This window comes from Panulirus ornatus, chromosome 53 (genome assembly GCF_036320965.1).
Source record: "Panulirus ornatus isolate Po-2019 chromosome 53, ASM3632096v1, whole genome shotgun sequence".
Classification (NCBI taxonomy): domain Eukaryota; kingdom Metazoa; phylum Arthropoda; class Malacostraca; order Decapoda; family Palinuridae; genus Panulirus; species Panulirus ornatus.
In genome coordinates this window covers 2,248,573-2,267,825 of record NC_092276.1, presented here as the reverse complement: position 1 = coordinate 2,267,825, position 19,253 = coordinate 2,248,573, and the positions used below count along the sequence as shown (strand labels likewise).

The following is a 19,253-nucleotide window of genomic DNA, read 5'->3' as shown; positions in this document are numbered from 1 at the left end:
TCAAGCAAGTTACCGGCAGGGAGGGCCGTGCTGTGGGACGATCATGTCCTGCGGAAGATCCCCCTTCAGAATGTCGACTTTTAAAGTGGCTAATCACGTCAAACAGAATAGATTTAATGGTAACGAAGACACGTACCTTCACGTTCATATGAGCCATTACAGTTTGATTGAAGGATTTTGGATCTGGGATGACTTTTAAATGTTTTCCCCTGGTATATTCCTGGGTTAAAGAGGCTTCAAGGTCATCCCAGGGTGAAGTTAGAGAACAAGGAACAACTCAAGTTGACGAAAAAGCAGAAGTTTGTATATTTTACACCCTAATGAATGCCCGGCTCGTAGCCCCGAGGCAGATGGTGTTGTGTGTAGGTGGAAGTACGTGGGTGTAGCGGAGGGCTTACTAATGCCTGCACAGGGTACGGGGAAATCATAAATCTTAAGACGACTCGTATTTGTTTGACCCTTTTAAGTGGTGATGGAGACGTGTGGTGGGGGCAGCCTCTCATCCCTCCCCCAGCAAGTGTGAGGGCGGCCTCTCATCCCCCTCCCCCAGCAAGTGTGGGAACGTGGAACTGCTACCCCATCAAGTGTGGGCCCCGGGGCTTTGTATTCCTTTACGACACTCGTTTGGTGCGTTCCTACAGCACCCACCGTGAGGCCATAATGACAGGGGGCATGACCGTGAGCATATCACGACCCACCTCAATAGCAGGTGTCCATGTTGTTACGGCTGGCGCTGGTCCTCCAGCTGGGAGTAGAGTGCGAAGTGCGAGGGAGTAGAGTGTGAAGTGCGACAGGTGTCTGCAGATGGGGACAACATACTTGTAGGGGTGGGGCGACACGAGTACGAAGTGCGACAGGTCTCGAGGTCACTTTGGGTGGATGAGGGGGACAAGAGTGCGAAGTGCGACAGGTCTGGAGGCGTGAGGTCAACACACTTTGGGTGGACGAGGGGGACAAGAGTGCAAAGTGCGACAGGTCTGGAGGTGTGGGGTGTCAACACACTTTGGGTGGATGAGGGGGACAAGAGTGCGAAGTGCGACAGGTCTGGAGGTGTGGGGTGTCAACACACGTTAAGAGCGTAGGAAACCGATACACCGGGAGACGGTGCGACGCGCCTGGAGGTGCCGGCGGGCGTTTCGGGCGAGCCGGTGGATGGATCACCCGTCGGTGGACTGGTCGTCTGGACCAGCGCGGGGGAACCTCTAAACTGACGATCAATATCAACATGACCAACCCTGTTACCCGGGGGCAGGGAGCAAGGGTATCCACTGACCGTAAGTCCTGGGGCCTTTTCTAAACGAGCGCACGATTTTTAAAAGTTTAATTTCCCAATGTCTGCGTTATCTCTACCTTGTTTCTCTTAAGATTGCCGGAGATGAACCATCGGTAGAGGGAAGGGGCCCATGTCTATAGGATAAAAACTATACTGTAACTAAAGTTGCGTTACTGTATTTACGTTACTTGCGAATAATTGCAGAATGTTAAACTCTCTCTCTCTCTCTCTCTCTCTCTCTCTCTCTCTCTCTCTCTCTCTCTCTCTCTCTCTCTCTCTCTCTCGTACATTACGATATCCAAGGTACATCACTGTATCTCCAGGAGACTACAGTACCTACTGTATGTTACCATATCTCCAGTATGCCCCAGTGTCTACAGCACGTCACGCAGTTAGCTACATTACGCGTCAGACTAATCATCTGTGAGTTTCAGCCAGAGCAAAGGGTTAGGACAGGTTGGATTCTGAGTGTCTGGTACGTGGCACTGTAGAAATCTTGAATGTCTAGTACGTGACACTGTAGAAATCTGGAATGTCTAGTAGGTGACATTATAGAAGTCTCGATCCGTGAAACGGAACCTCTGTCTCAGCGACCCTTGGAGACCTGACGTCGGTCGTGAGAGAGAGAGGACAGAGCCGCCACGGAGACATCATCGACAGGTTTGGCTTCAAGCACAGACACTAGGTACTGCTGCTGGAGGAGGAGGCACCAACGACTCAAATGTCTGATCCGTGGTAGAATGTGCACCACTGGCACGACGGCCTCTCCACAGGGACGAGAGAGAGAGAGAGAGAGAGAGAATGGCTAAACATTGTGCCTCAGGCATGGCAACGAAAGGAAGAGAGACGAGTTGTGGGAAAGCTCTCAGGGGAAAAAGCCATCTTCATGTCCCCCCTTTTTTATGGGGGGGGGGGGGTTAGTTAACGGTGATGCTAATCGCAAGTTCTTCTCTGGGGGTTAAGAGAAGTGTCGCAACCCAAGTTCATAACTGTCGCAACCCGAGCTGATGAAACTGTCGCAACTCGAGTTGATGAAACTGTTGCAACCCGAGTTGATGAAACTGTCGCAACCCGAGTTGATGAAACGGTCGCAACCCGAGTTGATGACACTGTCGCAACTCGAGTTGATGAAACTGTTGCAACTCGAGTTGATGAAACTGTCGCAACCCGAGTTGATGAAACGGTTGCAACCCGAGTTGATGACACTGTCGCAACCCGAGTTGATGAAACTGTTGCAACTCAAGTTGATGAAACTGTCGCAACCCGAGTTGATGAAACTGTCGCAACCCGAGTTGATGAAACGGTCGCAACCCGAGATGATGAAACTCTCGCAACTCGAGTTGATGAAACGGTCGCAACTCGAGGTCATAACTTTGGCAGCTGGAGTTCACATGAGAGAGAGAGGCAGTCAGGCAGAGGAAGAGGCGTCCGGGAAGGGCATGAGGAAACCCCCTCCCTCCCCTCCCTGGTCACAGATAAAGTGCGCTGCACTTGCGCATCATCATCACTGGGAAATCAAAGTGATATATTCTCACAGTATCGGGGAAATTCAATCCAAAGATCCTTCTTCAGAAAGAATAAAAATATGAATTTACAAAGTCCCCCCGCATATACGTACACACATTGGCACCGACGTACACACACACACACACACACACACACAGAACACACTCACACCGTACATTGTAGAGGGTTGAGACGAAAAAAAGTGTGTGTGTGTGTGTGTGTGTGTGTGTGTGTGTGTGTGTGTGTGTGTGTGTGTGTGTGTGTGTGTGTGCGCTAGGGTGCCAGAGTGGCCCGGGCGACGGTGCCAAGAGCACATGCTCCCTGGCCTGCCGCCCCCACTCGTGTCACAAGGGCGGCGCGCCGCCGCCACCTGCGGCCTCACATGACCGCACCAGGGTCACGACGCTGGCGGGTCACACACACACACACACACACACACACATGGTCTCATCCTCACCGCCCTCCGTCACATCCAAAGAGCCACCCGTAACAGCTGCGTCACACCCAGGTGGGTACCCGTAACCCGTCACATTCCTATGGATGGCGGACGCCTTAAAATCGACGGGGTATTGTGGTTGCCTTTAAGGAGCAACCTCGCGCCGATGGCCCAAAGAGGGGGTCTGGCTGGAGTGATGTGATGGTCTCTGGTGGGTGAATGGGGTCTATTGATAGCGTACGTCTACGTCACCCATTACACCACGAGAGATCAAGGGAGGGGGGGGGGTCAATTAGCCACAGACAGGTCGAGTGGGTACGGTGGAACAGGGTGAGGTTGGCTGGCTTGATGGTTTGTTGAAAGGTCCCAGCTGATAAGATGGTCTGGGGTGCGGTTGCAGCGAGGACGTGGCGATGCTTATTGCTAGCGACTGATCACCCGGACCCTCCCTGCTAGAGGGCATGGCAGAATCCCATACGGGCACGCGTCCCTCGTATTATTATTATCATCATTTTTCACTCTGCACTTGACAGCCGTTTAGGCATTATCAAAGCAGCCGGTACACGTTACGTGGTTCATTAAAATTCCAATGGGACATTTCCTCCGAAATGACATGCCATTTCCGCGTCGGGAGGTTGAACGTCAGGAGGTGTAATATAACGAAAACGACCGCTAGGAGGAGATGGTCACGCTCCGGCTCCCGAGGCTTCGAACCAACGTGACGAAGCTTCAGGTTAATTATGCTTCTCTAAAAGATGACACAAACACCTCTCTCTCTCTCTCTCTCTCTCTCTCTCTCTCTCTCTCTCTCTCTCTCTCTCTCTCTCTCTCTCACACACACACAAGTGTGAAGGCTTTCGCACCGCTGTATGGCACCGTGGCAAAACTCTCTATATACCATTTCTCATTCTCTATAAAAAGAAGACAGATCCCTCAGCGTTGCGTCAGTGTGCGGGTGGAATGTGCTGGCCACCATCTATATGGCTCTTGTCACGACACCTACAGAGGAAGTAAGCGACAATACAAATGGCGGGGGACGAGTTTGGAGATCAACTGATCACTGACACATGGGGTAAACAGTTGCAATGAACACCTGACATTATTTCCCATTCTAAAACTATTCTTTCCCGAGCGTCATGGACGGAATTATCTAAACTCTTTTTCCGGACACCATACACCTCCCCAAGGGTCGTACCGTCGTGCCCAAGGGTCGTACCGTCGTGCCCGAGGGTCGTACCGTCGTGCCAAAGGGTCTTACCGTCGTAACCGTCGTGCCTAAGGGTCGTACCGTCGTGCTCAAGGGTCGTACCGTCGTGCTCAAGGGTCGCACCGTCGTGCCCAAGGGTCGTACTTGGGCTGAAAAAGTTATAACTAAAAGAATTACCAGACGCAGCCGCCCCAGTGCCGTCCCCGCCTGGCGTCTTTGGAATTCAGTTCTCTTTCAAGAATCTTATGCTCAAGAGAGAAGGAATTCCCGACCACAACACGCTGTGTCTATATTACGAATAATAGGTTTCAAATGACTTCTCACACGTAGGAATCGCTTATTTTTGCCTGCCAAACTTCACACCACCCTGTTCAACTGCCCTTTGTACAAGAAAACAGAGAAATAATCATTACTTGGACATAAATCCGTTCATCTTAATTCATTAACAGCCCTGAAATTGTCTTAAAGTTTTGGGAGAGTGTTAATGTATTTAAACTGGTAGATTATACGTTACGTGTGGCCTGACGCAAGGGTACAAAACGAAGGGGGAAAGAAAGAAGTGATATTGAGAATGCACTTCAGGACACGTGTAAGTGTCAGTTCTCAATATAAGATTGTTAGGCCAAACAATGAGATAGCCAGTGGTAAACTGTTGGCTTGTGTCTTGCATTCCAGCCGAGTCGCTGGTAGTAACGGACGCCCAACAGATGCGCGCGCCCGAGCTGTTGTTGACTCTGGCGAACGTCCACCGGGGCCCCGCGCGTGCCTCACCCACATTTTATATTCATGTTTTTATCTTTCTCCTGCAGTGTTAAGTAATCCAACTAGTTTGTTATACATGACTCGTACTTTACACAAACCTATTTTCTTGATTTGTGGCGAATGGTGTAGAACACAGAGGCAAAAACAGCTATCGAAATGGGAATGGCCACGCTGATCAAGGAATCAATATTTTTTTTCCTTCCCCATTGGATGGTTAGTGAGAGAAGAGAGAAGAGTTTGGACAGGGGAGTTACAGTTCACAAACGAAATAAAAAAGAGTTACTGAGTGTACAGGTGTATGGTGTGTGGGGACGGCCTGTTGGATACGTGTTTTTTGGTGCCTTATTTATATATATACACGCGCCAGACTAGGGCCTGTGTATGTACTGTGAAGGTGTTTGTTCGTTCGGGAAAGGACATGAAACAAGCTAAGCATTGGTCATTGTGTACATCGATGGACGTCTACGGCTTCGCTCGTCTCTTCGTATGACTGAGCAGAAGACAGCATTAATTTTCTGTGCCACGATCGCACAAGTGTTGCTTCCGCCCGTCCGTAAGGCGATAATAAAAGTTACTTTCCCCTGGAAATATTAATTAATGGATTGGTCATTCTTAAAGTCCTTGTCTGGCATTTATGGTTTTTGGTATCACTGTTAAACTGGCCGCTGACAACTCCCCCGAGTAAGTAACCTACGTTAAACATAGCGATGTGTATTCTATGATAAACACTGCGATGCCTATCCTATGATAAACATAGCGATGCGCATCCTGTGTTAAACACGTCGATGCGTATCCTACGCTAAACATAGCGATGTAAATGTTACAAAGGCACTGAAGGAAGACGCTTTTCTCAGCGTTTGGGATGTTAATTATCATCATCTTTGTCGTTGTTCGCTTTCAGATACCATAATACTGCCTCCTAGCGATTACCCTGTACTCATCCTATTCGTTGCGAGGTTTTTTTTTGGGGGGAGGGTCATTATATTTTTGGTCTAGGACGGTGATCCTGTTTTTCTAGTGCCTGTCTGGGTGCTCTTTTGAGTTAAAGAGTCACGGGGGTCCATATTTATGTACCTCAAGGACGTTACCTCCACACACACACACACACACACACGGAGTGATTGAGCGAGTTCATAGTCCATAACATTTCTATCAACACTCGCACGTATGTCTTCCACAAACACGAAAAGAAATCTCTGTATCCCCCTTTTTGCCTTGGGCCTATCTCGAGGGCCTCGTATCGTCTAGTTCCTAAGAAAATGAGCAGAGTAAAAGACGATTATTTACGCCGGGGGGAACATAACTGAATTATGAGGAAAATTCATGTATCAAAGGAGACACAGCTTGACTAAGTATCCCTAAAAGAAAACATTCATATAAATCTCTCAGAACTATAATATATATATATATATATATATATATATATATATATATATATATATATATATATATATATATATATATTTTTTTTTTTTGTCGCCATTTCCCGCGTTAGCGAGGTAGCGTTAAGAACAGAGGACTGGGCCTTTGTGGAATATCCTCACCTGGCCCCCCTCTGTTCCTCCTTTTTTCTTTTTTCTTCCCCAGGGTGAGATAGATAGAAAGAGAGCATTGTGTTCCACAGACATATGTAACACCATGAATATACTCCTCAGACTAGCTAATAATATTCATTATACAAATGGCAAACAAAATCTTTAGTGTGGGTTCTTATTACTCCTTACTGGCTAAATTTTAGACCAATGTTTCTCTCACGACAGAACTCGTGGAGCCTGTAAAATGGGAATTTTTGATTTTTCACCACAATGGTGGTCTTCTAAGGGTAAGCTTGCTCGGATATGTGACCCACACACACATGACTATGATCACGGCGCCTTCCTTCATACATAAATTTGACTCCGTGAATCATTTTGATTCTTTTAAGCGTGGACGTACGATGGGAGAGAGAGAGAGAGAGAGAGAGAGAGAGAGAGAGAGAGAGAGAGAGAGAGAGAGAGAGAGAGAGAGAGAGAGAGAGAGAGGGGGGGGGGCAAGAGAGTATACACGAGACAGCTCAAGAAAGCAGTTCCTGCTGTTTAAGATACACTTGTATACTTTAAGTTTAAAAGTGATTAAGTGATGTGTCCCCCCGTCAACTGCTGGCGAAAGTTCTGGTGTATTTCGAGAGACTAATGTCCACAGTAAACCTGTTTTTATGAGCAGTGTTGACAGTGGATTTACATTAGATTATTGTTCTTGACCTATTCTGCATGTGAGGAGATGCGCATGCGCCCTACACACACACACACACACCACTGAGAAAGGAACTTGAGAACACATGTTAAAGGATCATTCTCAAATTGGACGAGGTTGACAAGTGGTGTGCCCCCATTGCTCACTCGCTCCTAATCCTGATCTATGCAAAATGATTCGCCAAACGAGGTAGTTTCACAACTGACCATCCCCTGGTGGTAATTCTAGGATCATGGAGGAAGTGCGAGGCAGCGGCGACTGCGAAACACGGCAATGGGACCTAGACAAAATGCAGCCTTAGTTAAAACAAAGGGTTGGTACGGAATGTAACATCGTTGAAACGTCGCGAAGGAAACGGGAAAGGGACTAAGACAGACCACAAGATGAGTACTCGAGCGGACGGGGGATGAATAAATCATAGGAGTCGACTAGATGGCGGGACACTTGACATCACTGAGAGTAGATGACATGGGATCGTAGCGGAAACAACACGACCTGTATGTATACATCTTCGGGTCAGGGCCAATCCTGCACTCTAAAGTGCACGAACTGTGTGGGATGTTGAGGAAGATCCAACACGACGCATAATTGCCATAACCTGGAATACACCGCAATATTCTTGTCGCCTCAAACGTCAAAAAGACTCGCACACTGTTGCTGGAGGGAGGCCAAACGAACGCAACTAGAACGGAGCGAGAAGTTACAGGAATGAGCTATACGAGAGGAGGAGGAGGAGGAGGAGGAGGAGGAGGAGGAGGAGGAGGAGGAGAAGGAGGAGGAGGTGGAGGAGGAGGAGAGGTCTCTTCTAACCCACGCTGGAAGAGAGAAGAGTTAGAAGCGACCCGATAACCATAGACAGATTTCTGAGAACGTTTTGATGACGCTCACACAGAATAATTTTTGGGGGGTTGGTATACAGCGTAGAACACGAAGCCACAGCTAGGAGGTGGGCAATACAAATGTACACATCACGGTACAGTCATCATCGCACTGACCTGATGCTGAACTTGATCAAGACGTGAGAGGTCAGGTCAGACATCATGAGGTCTGGGGGGGAAGGAGGGAGACTGGCGCTGAATGACACATCACAAGGGTGCCAATGATACATCACAACGGCGCCAACACACGACACAACACAGGGGTGCCAACACATGACACATCAGGCGATAGAGCGATGGAGTAAGCTGCTCAGACCACCGCTTGCTCCAGCCGGGAGGGAGGGAGGGAGGGAAGGAAGGGAGTCTAGCTGGCCAGCAGATTCATCACACGAGCCGTGGCTGCCGCCGTCTGGGTGGTAAAAGGAATTTGAATGTCTACTGAAACGTATACACCGGGGTAGCACGTAGTGTGTGTGTGTGTGGCAGACGTCAATCATCCCTCCCTGACCCGTTGGTTGTCTGTGCGCAGCAGACATCTGTCCCCTCCCTCCGTTCCAGACTAGCTGGCTGGGGCGGCCACATGCACCACCGTGCGTGCCCCTTGGCGCGCGATGACGCTCTTCATAAACAGAGTGGCTGTGGTGCGCGGATGGAGGCTGAACTTATGAATATCTCGCACACCGCTTGGCTGAGTCAGTTGAGGAGACGCACCCACAGACGCTAGGATGTTTCCGTCTGACCTCAGGTGTGCAGGATGAGCCAGGGGATGACAAGAGGGAAGATGGCACGGCATGACGGCACGGAGGATGGATGACCCTGTGGCAGGAGAACGAAGTAGACAGGGGAGGTACGAGGGGGAAAGAGCCAAGGTGTCACACACCCCTCGTGACGACCCCCATACACTTCCTGACGACCTCCACACACCTGACGACCCCCATACACCTCCTGACGACCTCTACACACCTGACGACCTCCATACACCTCCTGACGACCCCCACACACCTCCTGACGACCTCCATACACCTCCTGACGACCCCCATACACCTCCTAACGACCCCCTCCACATCCCTCCTAACAAACTCCACAACTCTAGACGACCCGACCCCCACAAGTCTCCTGTCGACCCCTACACACCTCCTGACGACCATAATCCCTCGTGAAGACCTCACACACCTCCTGACGACTCTCCCCCAACACTTCCTGACGACCTCCACACCTCCTGACGACTCCAACACCTCCTGAACGACATCCAAACACCTCGTGACGACCCTCTCCCGCACACCTCGGCAAGCGCTTCTAGGAAGAAAAAAATGTACTTGAGAAGCAATAAAACCCCCCGGCGTAGTCCTCTTACTCACTGTCTGGCAATGGAACTACTTTCCTACTTTAGCTCTGGGAGGGAAACAGTAGTTCTTTGGTCTGGGGACAACATGGCAGCCAGGGAGGGTAGACGTTTAGGTGCTGGCCAAGGGGCACTTGGAGAGAACAACTTGCATTACTGACACCGAAGTCTGCAAGGGGCCCCTTGCGCTGGGGTTATGGCTAAGATCCATTTCATAAAACTGAACGCAACGAGAGGAAACCTCCTTTCAAACGCAGACTCTTCTTCAACATCCATTTCTTACTTATGATGTTGACGCCTTGATAACTTTACAGTACAACCAGTTGTTCCTGGATAGTAAATAGCCAGAGTCTGTGGGAAAGATGGTTTTAAAATGATGAAATATTCACCTCTACCTAAATACGACATAGGTGTATTTATAGGTCTTAATTTCATGACCTTATAAAGCTCCCTTATACGTGATAAACCTCTGTTTTATCATCCTGTATCAGCCGCAAATAAGACTTGGTGAGCAGAAGACTTTGTCATGGATCATCAGGTCCCGTGTTACCTAGGCCTTCCCATGTACATTTCTTACCACCTAGGCCTTCCCATGTACATTTCTTACCACCTAGGCCTTCCCATGTACATTTCTTTCCACCTAGGCCTTACCATGTACATTTCTTACCACCTAGGCCTTCCCATGTACATTTCTTACCACCTAAGCCTCCCCATGTACATATCTTACCACCTAGGCCTTCCCATGTACATTTCTTACCACCTAGGCTTTCCCATGTTCATTTCTTACCACCTAGGCCTTCCCATGTACATTTGTTACCACCTAGGCCTTCCCATATACATTTCTTACCACCTAGGCCTTCCCATATACATTTCTTACCACCTAGGCCTTCCCACGTACATTTCTTACCACCTATGTCTTCCCATGTACATTTCTTACCGCCTAGACCTTCCCATAAACATTTCTTACCACCTAGGCCTTCCCATGTACATTTCTTACCACCTAGGCCTTCCCACATACATTTCTTACCACGATTTGCTATCATACTGACTCATTCCTTTTAACCCTCAAGGATCCATCAATATGACTAACGCTGTGTATTTTTCCTCTCTTCCTCAGGGATCAGAGCTCATCCGGGTGTCCAAGCTGACGAAGGAGGCGCGGGAGGGGAAGTTCATGAAGTTCCTCTACGAGGACACCCGTACCCTGTATGACGTCTTCCGCAGGGGCGTCAGAGAGTCCAGTGAGTCTCTTAAAATGTTTTGTGGTGTAAAGGTGTGGAGAACACAGATGGCGTGTCATGGTGACACCGCTTCCGATTTCTCTACGGGAGCCTACATGGCATGGGGCAATGGCAGTCTTGGGTTTGGGAAAGTACCTAAACCCACGCCAGGTACCCCATTTATGGATCAGCCCAAGACGGATAGGGATGAACACAGCCTGTGGACTTGCCGACTGTCCTCTCGAAGGTTCGAACTCCAGCGGACCTCGAGGTGATTCATAGTCAGCAACGCTAACCCCCCTATAAACCATCAGTATACAAAGAATGCAGTGTGCGCGTGTGCTGTATTTACCAGGTCAGCACCTGGCACGGAGCACTGTGTGACTGACTGACAGTCTGTTCTTAGCTCTGGTGACAGGGGTAAGATGAACATGGGTGTCATTTCGAGTGTAAGTGGAGGCATGCTATGGCACGGTGGCAATAGTGACAGTGTGGGGTGAGAGATATGAAGAGAACTCTCGAGTGAGCCATGAAGAGAACTCAGAATGAGAGGTAAACTGACTTACTGAGGGTGAGATAAACTTACCCCCAGGGTGAGCGAAAACTGAACCCTGGGTGAGTCATGAACCGACCCCTGGGTGACCCATGAACCAAACCCAGGGTGAGAGATAAACCGTACCCAGCGTGCGAAATGAACCGACCCTTGGGTGAGAAAAGAATGAACCCCAGGTTAGGTTATGAACCGACCCCTGAGTGAACCATGAACCATGTCCGGGGGGGGGGGGGGCATGAAACGACCCCTTGGGTGAAAACATCGACAATGGTTTGCTGTTAGGATGTGTGTTCAGCACATACAAGGTGTCATGCATCATACGGATAACTGTAAGGACAAGTGCATCACCCGTAGGCTAGGCTTGGCCAGAAATAGCAGCAATCTTAGCGACTGCCTGGTTCTGGCAGGTTAACGATATCAACTACTGATTACAGCCGTTGACTTCGTTTCATAGCTCGTTAACCCATTGGCCCTGAGGTCCCTGTCGTTAATCTTGTACGTTAACCTTATCATCACTGTCACTGCTGTTGTGATCAGAGCCATTTACCTTGTATTCACAATGGTTTACCTCGTGATCACTGTCTAACGTTAATCTTGTGATCAGAATCATTAACCACATGATCACATTAACCAAACTTGTGATCACAGTCACTGACCTTGTGTTCACAGTAATTAACCTCGTTGATCACAGTCATCATTCTCAAGATCACTATCATTATCCTTGTGATCACAGTCATTAACCTCCTGATCACAGTCGTTACCCTTACAATAATCAACCTCGCGATTACAGTCATCAACCTTTTAATTACAATCACTACCTTAACCCATTATGGTATGGCGAACGAGTTACGTGTGTTCCTGGGCTGGAACTTTTGGGTCATTCTAAGAGGATATGTAGGAAATACTAGTATACAGAGGGGCAGGAAGCCAGGTAGTGTAATGAAGTCTGCACAGTAAGTCGGGGGATCTAGTGAAACGAGTTCTAATAAGTTAATGATTCCAGGGATAAGTGTGCATTATCACTAATGAAGTAGTGTACGTTAATGGAAAGGAATGAACAATTTCAGGAAATGGGATGTGAAATACTATGAATGTGTTGACCTAATAAAATACATCTTCAAGTGGACACAACTCTTAATACCTTTCTCTTAGGTGAGTTGATCCAATAAAATACATCATCAAATGGATACAGTTCTTAATACCTCTCACTTAGGAACATGATCTGATTATAGATACAACTGTCTCTCAAGATATGGGCACTTGGGCAGTTCTAAATGTACAAAGATTTGCTGTATACAGGTATAATTCATTCAAGAATCCCATAACGAATGACTCAAGAGCAAAATGTAAAAGGCAAAAATTTGCTTTCAAAATACATTAGAAAAAAATGATGCAGTATATATATATATATACATATATATCTTTTCTTTCGTACTATTCGCCATTTCCCGCGTTAGCGAGGTAGCGTTAAGAACAGAGGACTGGGCCTTTGAGGGAATATCCTCATCTGGCCCCCTTCTCTGTTCCTTCTTTCAGAAAAACAAAAAAAAAACAAGAGGGGAGGATTTTCAGCCCCCCGTTCCCTTCCCTTTTAGTCGCCTTCTACGACACGCAGGGAATACGTGGGAAGTATTCTTTCTCCCCTATCCCCAGGGATAATATATATATATATATATATATATATATATATATATATATATATATATATATATATATACACTGCTCCCTTTGTTTAATGGCACTTTGTACCCTAAATGTTTTCCAAGGCTGTTTATCTTGAGATGTCACTGCACTATAAATACCTTAGTGGGTAAGCACCAAGGAATGACACCTACCGTATATACATCAACAATTGATCATGCATCACTGGAGCAAAGTTACATGGACTCATTGTCTCAGATTCATGAGTACTTATGAGTGGTTCATGACAGTACTCAGCCTGCAGCTGGGATTGAAAAGAGATATGAGGTGGAAACAACAAACGTGCATGGTAGAAGGTAACTTACTGTAAAGAAGCTGTGGACCCATCAGGAGGAAGCTGTAGTTATTGCCTGTAAAAGAAATAACATTTACAATCTGTAATAGGTACATAAAACACTGTTCAGGTCATATGGTATTTAGACCACAATTTGTGACTCAAATATCCATAATCTGTAAACATCCCAAATCCAAATGTCCTTGTGTGTGTATATATATAAGGATTTGAACTCAGTCCTACAGTGTGGTAGGCATATATGTTAACCACTGGACCACAATGTGACAAAAGTTTTCCATCTCAGACCAACGAATGGTCCATGAGATCCTCTGTCACATCATGTGATCTGAAGGGTACAGAAAGCTCAAGCCAGCAGGGGTATCAGCTTGCATCGAATCAATCTTCTAACACTATGGCAAAATTCATATATCTTTAACACAAGCTGAACACATGTTATAGATGATAACAACTTACCTACAGTAGCATAGTGGAAATAGCTTTTAGGGTGTGTTGGCCTACATTTACATGTATACAATGTGTGTAATACCCTGTAATTTGAGAGCGAGTAGTAAGAGTGGCAGCATTCCATAGCGAAGTGGTTAGAAATGAAACCTTTCAGTCTAAGCGGTTGGGTTCAAATACTAGATAGGGCAGCCAGCTCAATGCCAGTCCAGCTGTTCAGGAGTGGGTACCAGGCATAAGCTGGGTTTTGTATGTGGTGTTGTATACATAACATTAAGACATCTTGTATGTATACATGGGTTAAGACATTGTATGTATTTATGGTTAAGAGATTGGGCAGCATGTGTATAAAGCTCTCTCCCCAAAACAGTAAGAACAATTAATGATATGCTTATATAAATACAAAGGAATACAGGGGAATTCAAACAGCAACAGACCATTGGGTCTTTTGAGACTATGGTAGTGGAAGATATCAGAAACTCATAGATCAGTGTGGTAAAAGTTAGGAGTTATATAGATAATTCAGAGAGATTAACCTGCAAATTGTGAATGTGGCTAAGAAGGCACAAATATTGATACTAAGCTTCATCTCTTACAGATAATGGTCCCTGCTTAGGATCACGGGAGGGTCCTGGAAAACCCTATCAGTGGCTGCACTACAATGAAGCACTCCTAAGGGCTAAGAATTTTGGTGCTGGTCTGGTAGCCACTGGGTTAAGTCCAGGGCCAGAAACATTTGTTGGAATCTATTCACAAAACTGTCCAGAGTGGATCCTTACTGAACAGGGTCTGTACTGTCAATCTATGGTTATTGTACCTCTGTATGATACACTGGGACCAGAGGCATGCAACTTCATTATAAACCAAGGTAAGAAACTTTAGCACTGATTTCAAACAAACAATGGTTAGATATATGAAATAATGAGATTGGGTCTGACAAATGGTAGATGAAGGTTCATTGCTGGTTTTAAAACTTGCCCAAATTTTACATCTCATGAATATTATCTTGGGTAAATTCATTTCATCAAGATCTGATCATGCACTATATATATATTATATTCAAATCAGGTGTTATGTTAATGGGCTCCACCTGCTCAAGGTTACACCATGAAAGAAAAGTCACTTTGGCAAGGCTGTATCATTGGGAGTACAGTTTTGTCAGAGAACTTCATACCCCAAAGTAGTCTATATTTCCCTGCTTTATGGACCCATGGCACATGGTTGGCTGCTGCCTTACAGTGTTTCTGTATGGAAACCAGCTAATAATTTTTTTTTTCATTAAAACTAACAAGATCATGAATGTCAACAGCCTCCATCACAACAGTAGTCTGCCAGGATGACCATAAGATGAGTCAACTATTGGATAATCCTCCCAAATGCCTCAAGACTCTTGTTGCTATCAAGGATATTAGTCCAGAAACATCTGAACGTGCAAAGAAGTTAGGCATTACTATCAAGTTCTTTGAAGAGGTAGAAAGCCTCGGTGCTGCCAGTGAACTTCCAGAATTGGTAAGTTTATTTGTATTTGTTGAGTTTCAATCTTTAAACTCTGACATAGCCTCTTTCTTGGATAACTGTATCAGTGAATATATGTTCCTTGATGTTACATACATGTGATTTGAGCAAAAGTTTGGTATAGATACAAGAAGTACTTTTCAGATACTAGTTCCTCTATTACAAAAATTACATCTTTCCCTCTCTTTAACCCTTATATTTCAAATAAGTCCTTGCCTCAGTGTGGACAAAGGTCCACACTGACTTCCCTAACACTGCAAACAGAAAGATGTTTTATTAAAAGATTTGCAATGCACTCTGTTTTTTCCATCATCAAAGATGATCTATTTGCAATGCTCTAATGTTAAACCTTTAATACAACTAAAAAAATCAAAGATAAATGTGTATAATAAGTGTTTACATAGCAAAAATAAGGTTTATGTTTAAAGAGCTTTTTCATGTGTAACATGAGAGGACAATTATACAGTTATTGATTTTAAATTTGCCTTACAGCCTCCAAAGCCAGAGGATCTGTGCACAATTTGCTACACATCAGGTACCACTGGTAATCCCAAGGGCGTTATGCTGACACATGAAAATGTTGTTGCAGATGTTTCTGCAACACTTCTGCAACTTGCTGAACACAAGCCACATAAAGTAAGCCTACCTCTGTAATAATTTGATATTTGACGATGTCATGGTATTTGGATAGGTCAGCCCTAAGGCTTTTCTGCCATGGTTATCACTTTTTAGAGGAAGGCTCAAGGGGATGTGGTGTTGACGATGTAGTTGATAAATGCTCAGGATACTGATGAATTCAGTTTCAGTGAAATCATTCTGAGGTTAAGTAATGGAACTTGTATGAGTGTAAAACTCCCTTCATGTATGCACAGATAGGAAAGAACATGTTCATACAAAACTATTTACATTCTCCCACTTACTATTTGATTTTTTTGTGGTCTGTGTAACTAGAAATTCTTCACCACACTTTAGGCATAGACATCTACACTATTTTTCATATCAATCAATATTTGATATGTGTGGTAGATGTATATGCTTTAAAAGCATACACTGAAAGTGCCCTAAGCAATAGTGAAGCACTTTATTTTCAAAGTTCATTTCAATTCTAATCAAAATGAGCAGATGCAGATTTTCTTTGTCTGTTTCTGGTACTACCTCGCTAATGTGGGAAACAGGGCATCAGGGAATGCTGTACGCTGATGAGGTACTAAAAGAATTCAGGTACAGGATTTAAGAGTATTCAATAAATGTGGACACCAGTTTGCTTTCATTTGTGGTTCATTATGGTACACTGATACTTAATCATAAAATCTTTCCTCTCTCCAGAGTGATGTAATGTTATCCTTTTTGCCTCTGGCTCACATGCTAGAGCGTTGCTGTGAAGTGGCTGTATATATGGCTGGAGGTGCTGTGGGATTCTATTCGGGTGACATTCGTAATCTTGTAGATGACTATAAGTCTTTACGACCAACTATCACTCCATCCGTCCCTCGGCTCTTGAACAGAGTTTATGATAAGGTCACATCAGCAGTCAATGGATCTTCCATTAAAAAACTCATGTTGAAGATGGCTTCCGCAAGCAAGAAAACTGAATTGGAAAGGTATGTTCCAATTATTGGTTAGATATACTTTTTCCTAGTTGCTTCAATAAACAGTAGAATTTGATATTCCTATACTGGAAGAGAAACAGTTTGTGTAGGTTATTTAGGAACTTTAAATGCCAGAATTATGAAAATGTTGGGAACAATATCACTAACATTCAGGATTTTGAAACATACATCTTTAACATCTAATCTATCCTAGAGACCACGTTACACCTCTAAGAAACTAAGAGTCATGTTCTGATGCCATTGATTATTTTCTTTGTAACAGTTGCTTTGATTGAACAAAAGACTATCTGTCCTTGTATGGAGTGTGCTTTCACATTTGAAAGGGCTCTAACTCTATACATACTTACTAGAGAGAGTCGAGTTCAAAGCAATCCAACTTATCAACTCTATGAGTCTAACCTTGAAACATGACACTTGCCCTGCACTGCATTGATGGCTCCCTTTCACTCTCAAGTGAATATCACTTTGGTTTCTGCTTCCAAGAACTGACTTGTTGTTTATTCCAGCCATTAGCTAGACCACATAATACTCAGCAAGATTACTGTGTGGCCATTAGCAACTCAAGGGCAGGCAACTGTAATACGTGTTTCTTTCATTACACTATGAAACTTTGGAATTTTTTAATCATTATGTCTTTCCTACCCAAATCTACTTACCCCTTTGCAAAATGTAGAAATTCCACCTTAAAATTCTCATAATTTTTCTTTTTTCTTCTTATTTTCCCTGAAGACATTAATCAAAATGATTGCATTAGAAGCTGATCAAATGAAGATGCAAAAAGACTCAGACAATATACAAATGGGCTGAAGTGAACCTGATGAAGTTTGACAAAGATAAATTTGAGCAAATAAGTTATGGAACAAGAAAGAATACACTGGTGACACTTTATAAATGCCCAACAGAGAGAGCAGTATTAAGTGAGACAAATGTGAGAGACTTAGGTATTATTATAAATTAGGAATTAGAATTTACAGTTCAGACTGAAAAGGTAACACTCTGAGGCCAAGTAATGTGATGTATGATTCTAAATACTTTCCTGACAAGAAAATGAAAAAGTATTGATGAAAATGTTTAATGTATGCATAAGAGGCAAATATGAATCCTGCTGTATCATATGGTCAACAATGAAACAAAGAGTAACGAATTACAGTTGAGAGAATCCAAATGCACTTCGTAGGGGATGGAACATATGAACTACCATGAAATGCTGAAAGAGCTGGAAAATAGCTTAGAAAAAAGAGAAAGATACAGCATGTGATCTTGTATATTCAGAGTATATGCCAGATAAAGGACAATGCCTAAGATGGTCACCAGGATGAGATATTCTTCATATTTATTGTTAAAAACTACCTTTGAGTTTTAGAGATCTGAATTTAGTGTCACATACAATGAATTTTTTGACATGCTCAGCATTTTATGAGTATAGAGGTAATATTAAATTCGAATTTGTGCTATTCTTTTTATAAAGAATGATTAAGACTTGGTTAAACTGTGTAGGGTAAAAAAAAGAGAAAAAATATTATCTAAAAAAGTCACGTACTTCCTAATCTATATACTCATTAAATGAATAGGAAGTCTTATTGCATGAATGTTAGTGACATAAGTTTTAAACTACTGTAAGACAAAATACTGTATTCTTTTCACAGGGGTGTGATAAGAAGGTCATCCATCTGGGATAAGTTAGTATTCAAAAAAGTCCAAGACAGCATGGGAGGCAGACTGAGACTGTTGGTTGTTGGATCTGCACCTTTGGCAGGCAACGTTCTTACATTCATGAGAATTGCTTTAGGATGTGTAGTGAGTATATATTATTCGTTCTTCTTGTATAATTCTTTACTAATTTCTAGACAGTACTGGCTGGAAATGTTCTTACACTCATGAGAGTTGCTTTCGGATATATACTCCAAATCAGTGATTCCCAAACCTTATGAATAATTACCTCTTTTTCAGTTGCCAGTTCATTTCCAACACATCCATCCTCTTCTATAATTTTTGATCTATGGTCCATGCCTTGCATTCATAAAACTCCTTTCAGACTACTATAACATCAAAAATGTTATAGTAGTCTTTGGCCTAAAATAACAGCAACTTCTCTTTCCATATACTCCTCAATGCACCCAGGACCTTAACCTTCTTGGCCACCGTATGGCTAACTTCAGCTTCTGCAAATCCATCAACTGCCATATCTACTCCCAGTTATCTGAAACACTCTACTTCCTCCCATTCAAACTCACACTCCTCGCAAGAGACTATCCTAAGTTCAGACACCAGCTTTTGCAGTT

The 19,253-nt window shown here is 44.5% G+C and overlaps 2 protein-coding genes across 6 annotated transcripts in view; one reads left to right on the top strand and one right to left on the bottom strand.

Annotated features, from left to right (window-relative positions):
- The window catches only part of Shrm (shroom), a 100,036-nt gene extending 86,597 nt beyond the window's left edge, over positions 1-13,439 (bottom strand). The window contains exon 1 of the mRNA XM_071692406.1: positions 13,416-13,439. The gene's annotated coding sequence lies outside the window, so the exon portion shown is untranslated. The remainder of the gene's footprint in view (positions 1-13,415) is intronic.
- LOC139765160 (long-chain-fatty-acid--CoA ligase 1) overlaps positions 1-19,253 on the top strand; it is a 102,769-nt gene that overhangs the window by 75,697 nt on the left and 7,819 nt on the right. For all 5 annotated transcript variants that reach the window (XM_071692401.1, XM_071692403.1, XM_071692400.1 and 2 more), the window contains 6 exons: positions 10,754-10,877; positions 14,445-14,714; positions 15,156-15,355; positions 15,854-15,997; positions 16,688-16,962; positions 18,618-18,768. In XM_071692401.1, coding sequence (XP_071548502.1) covers positions 10,754-10,877; positions 14,445-14,714; positions 15,156-15,355; positions 15,854-15,997; positions 16,688-16,962; positions 18,618-18,768 — 1,164 coding nt within the window. The remainder of the gene's footprint in view (positions 1-10,753; positions 10,878-14,444; positions 14,715-15,155; positions 15,356-15,853; positions 15,998-16,687; positions 16,963-18,617; positions 18,769-19,253) is intronic.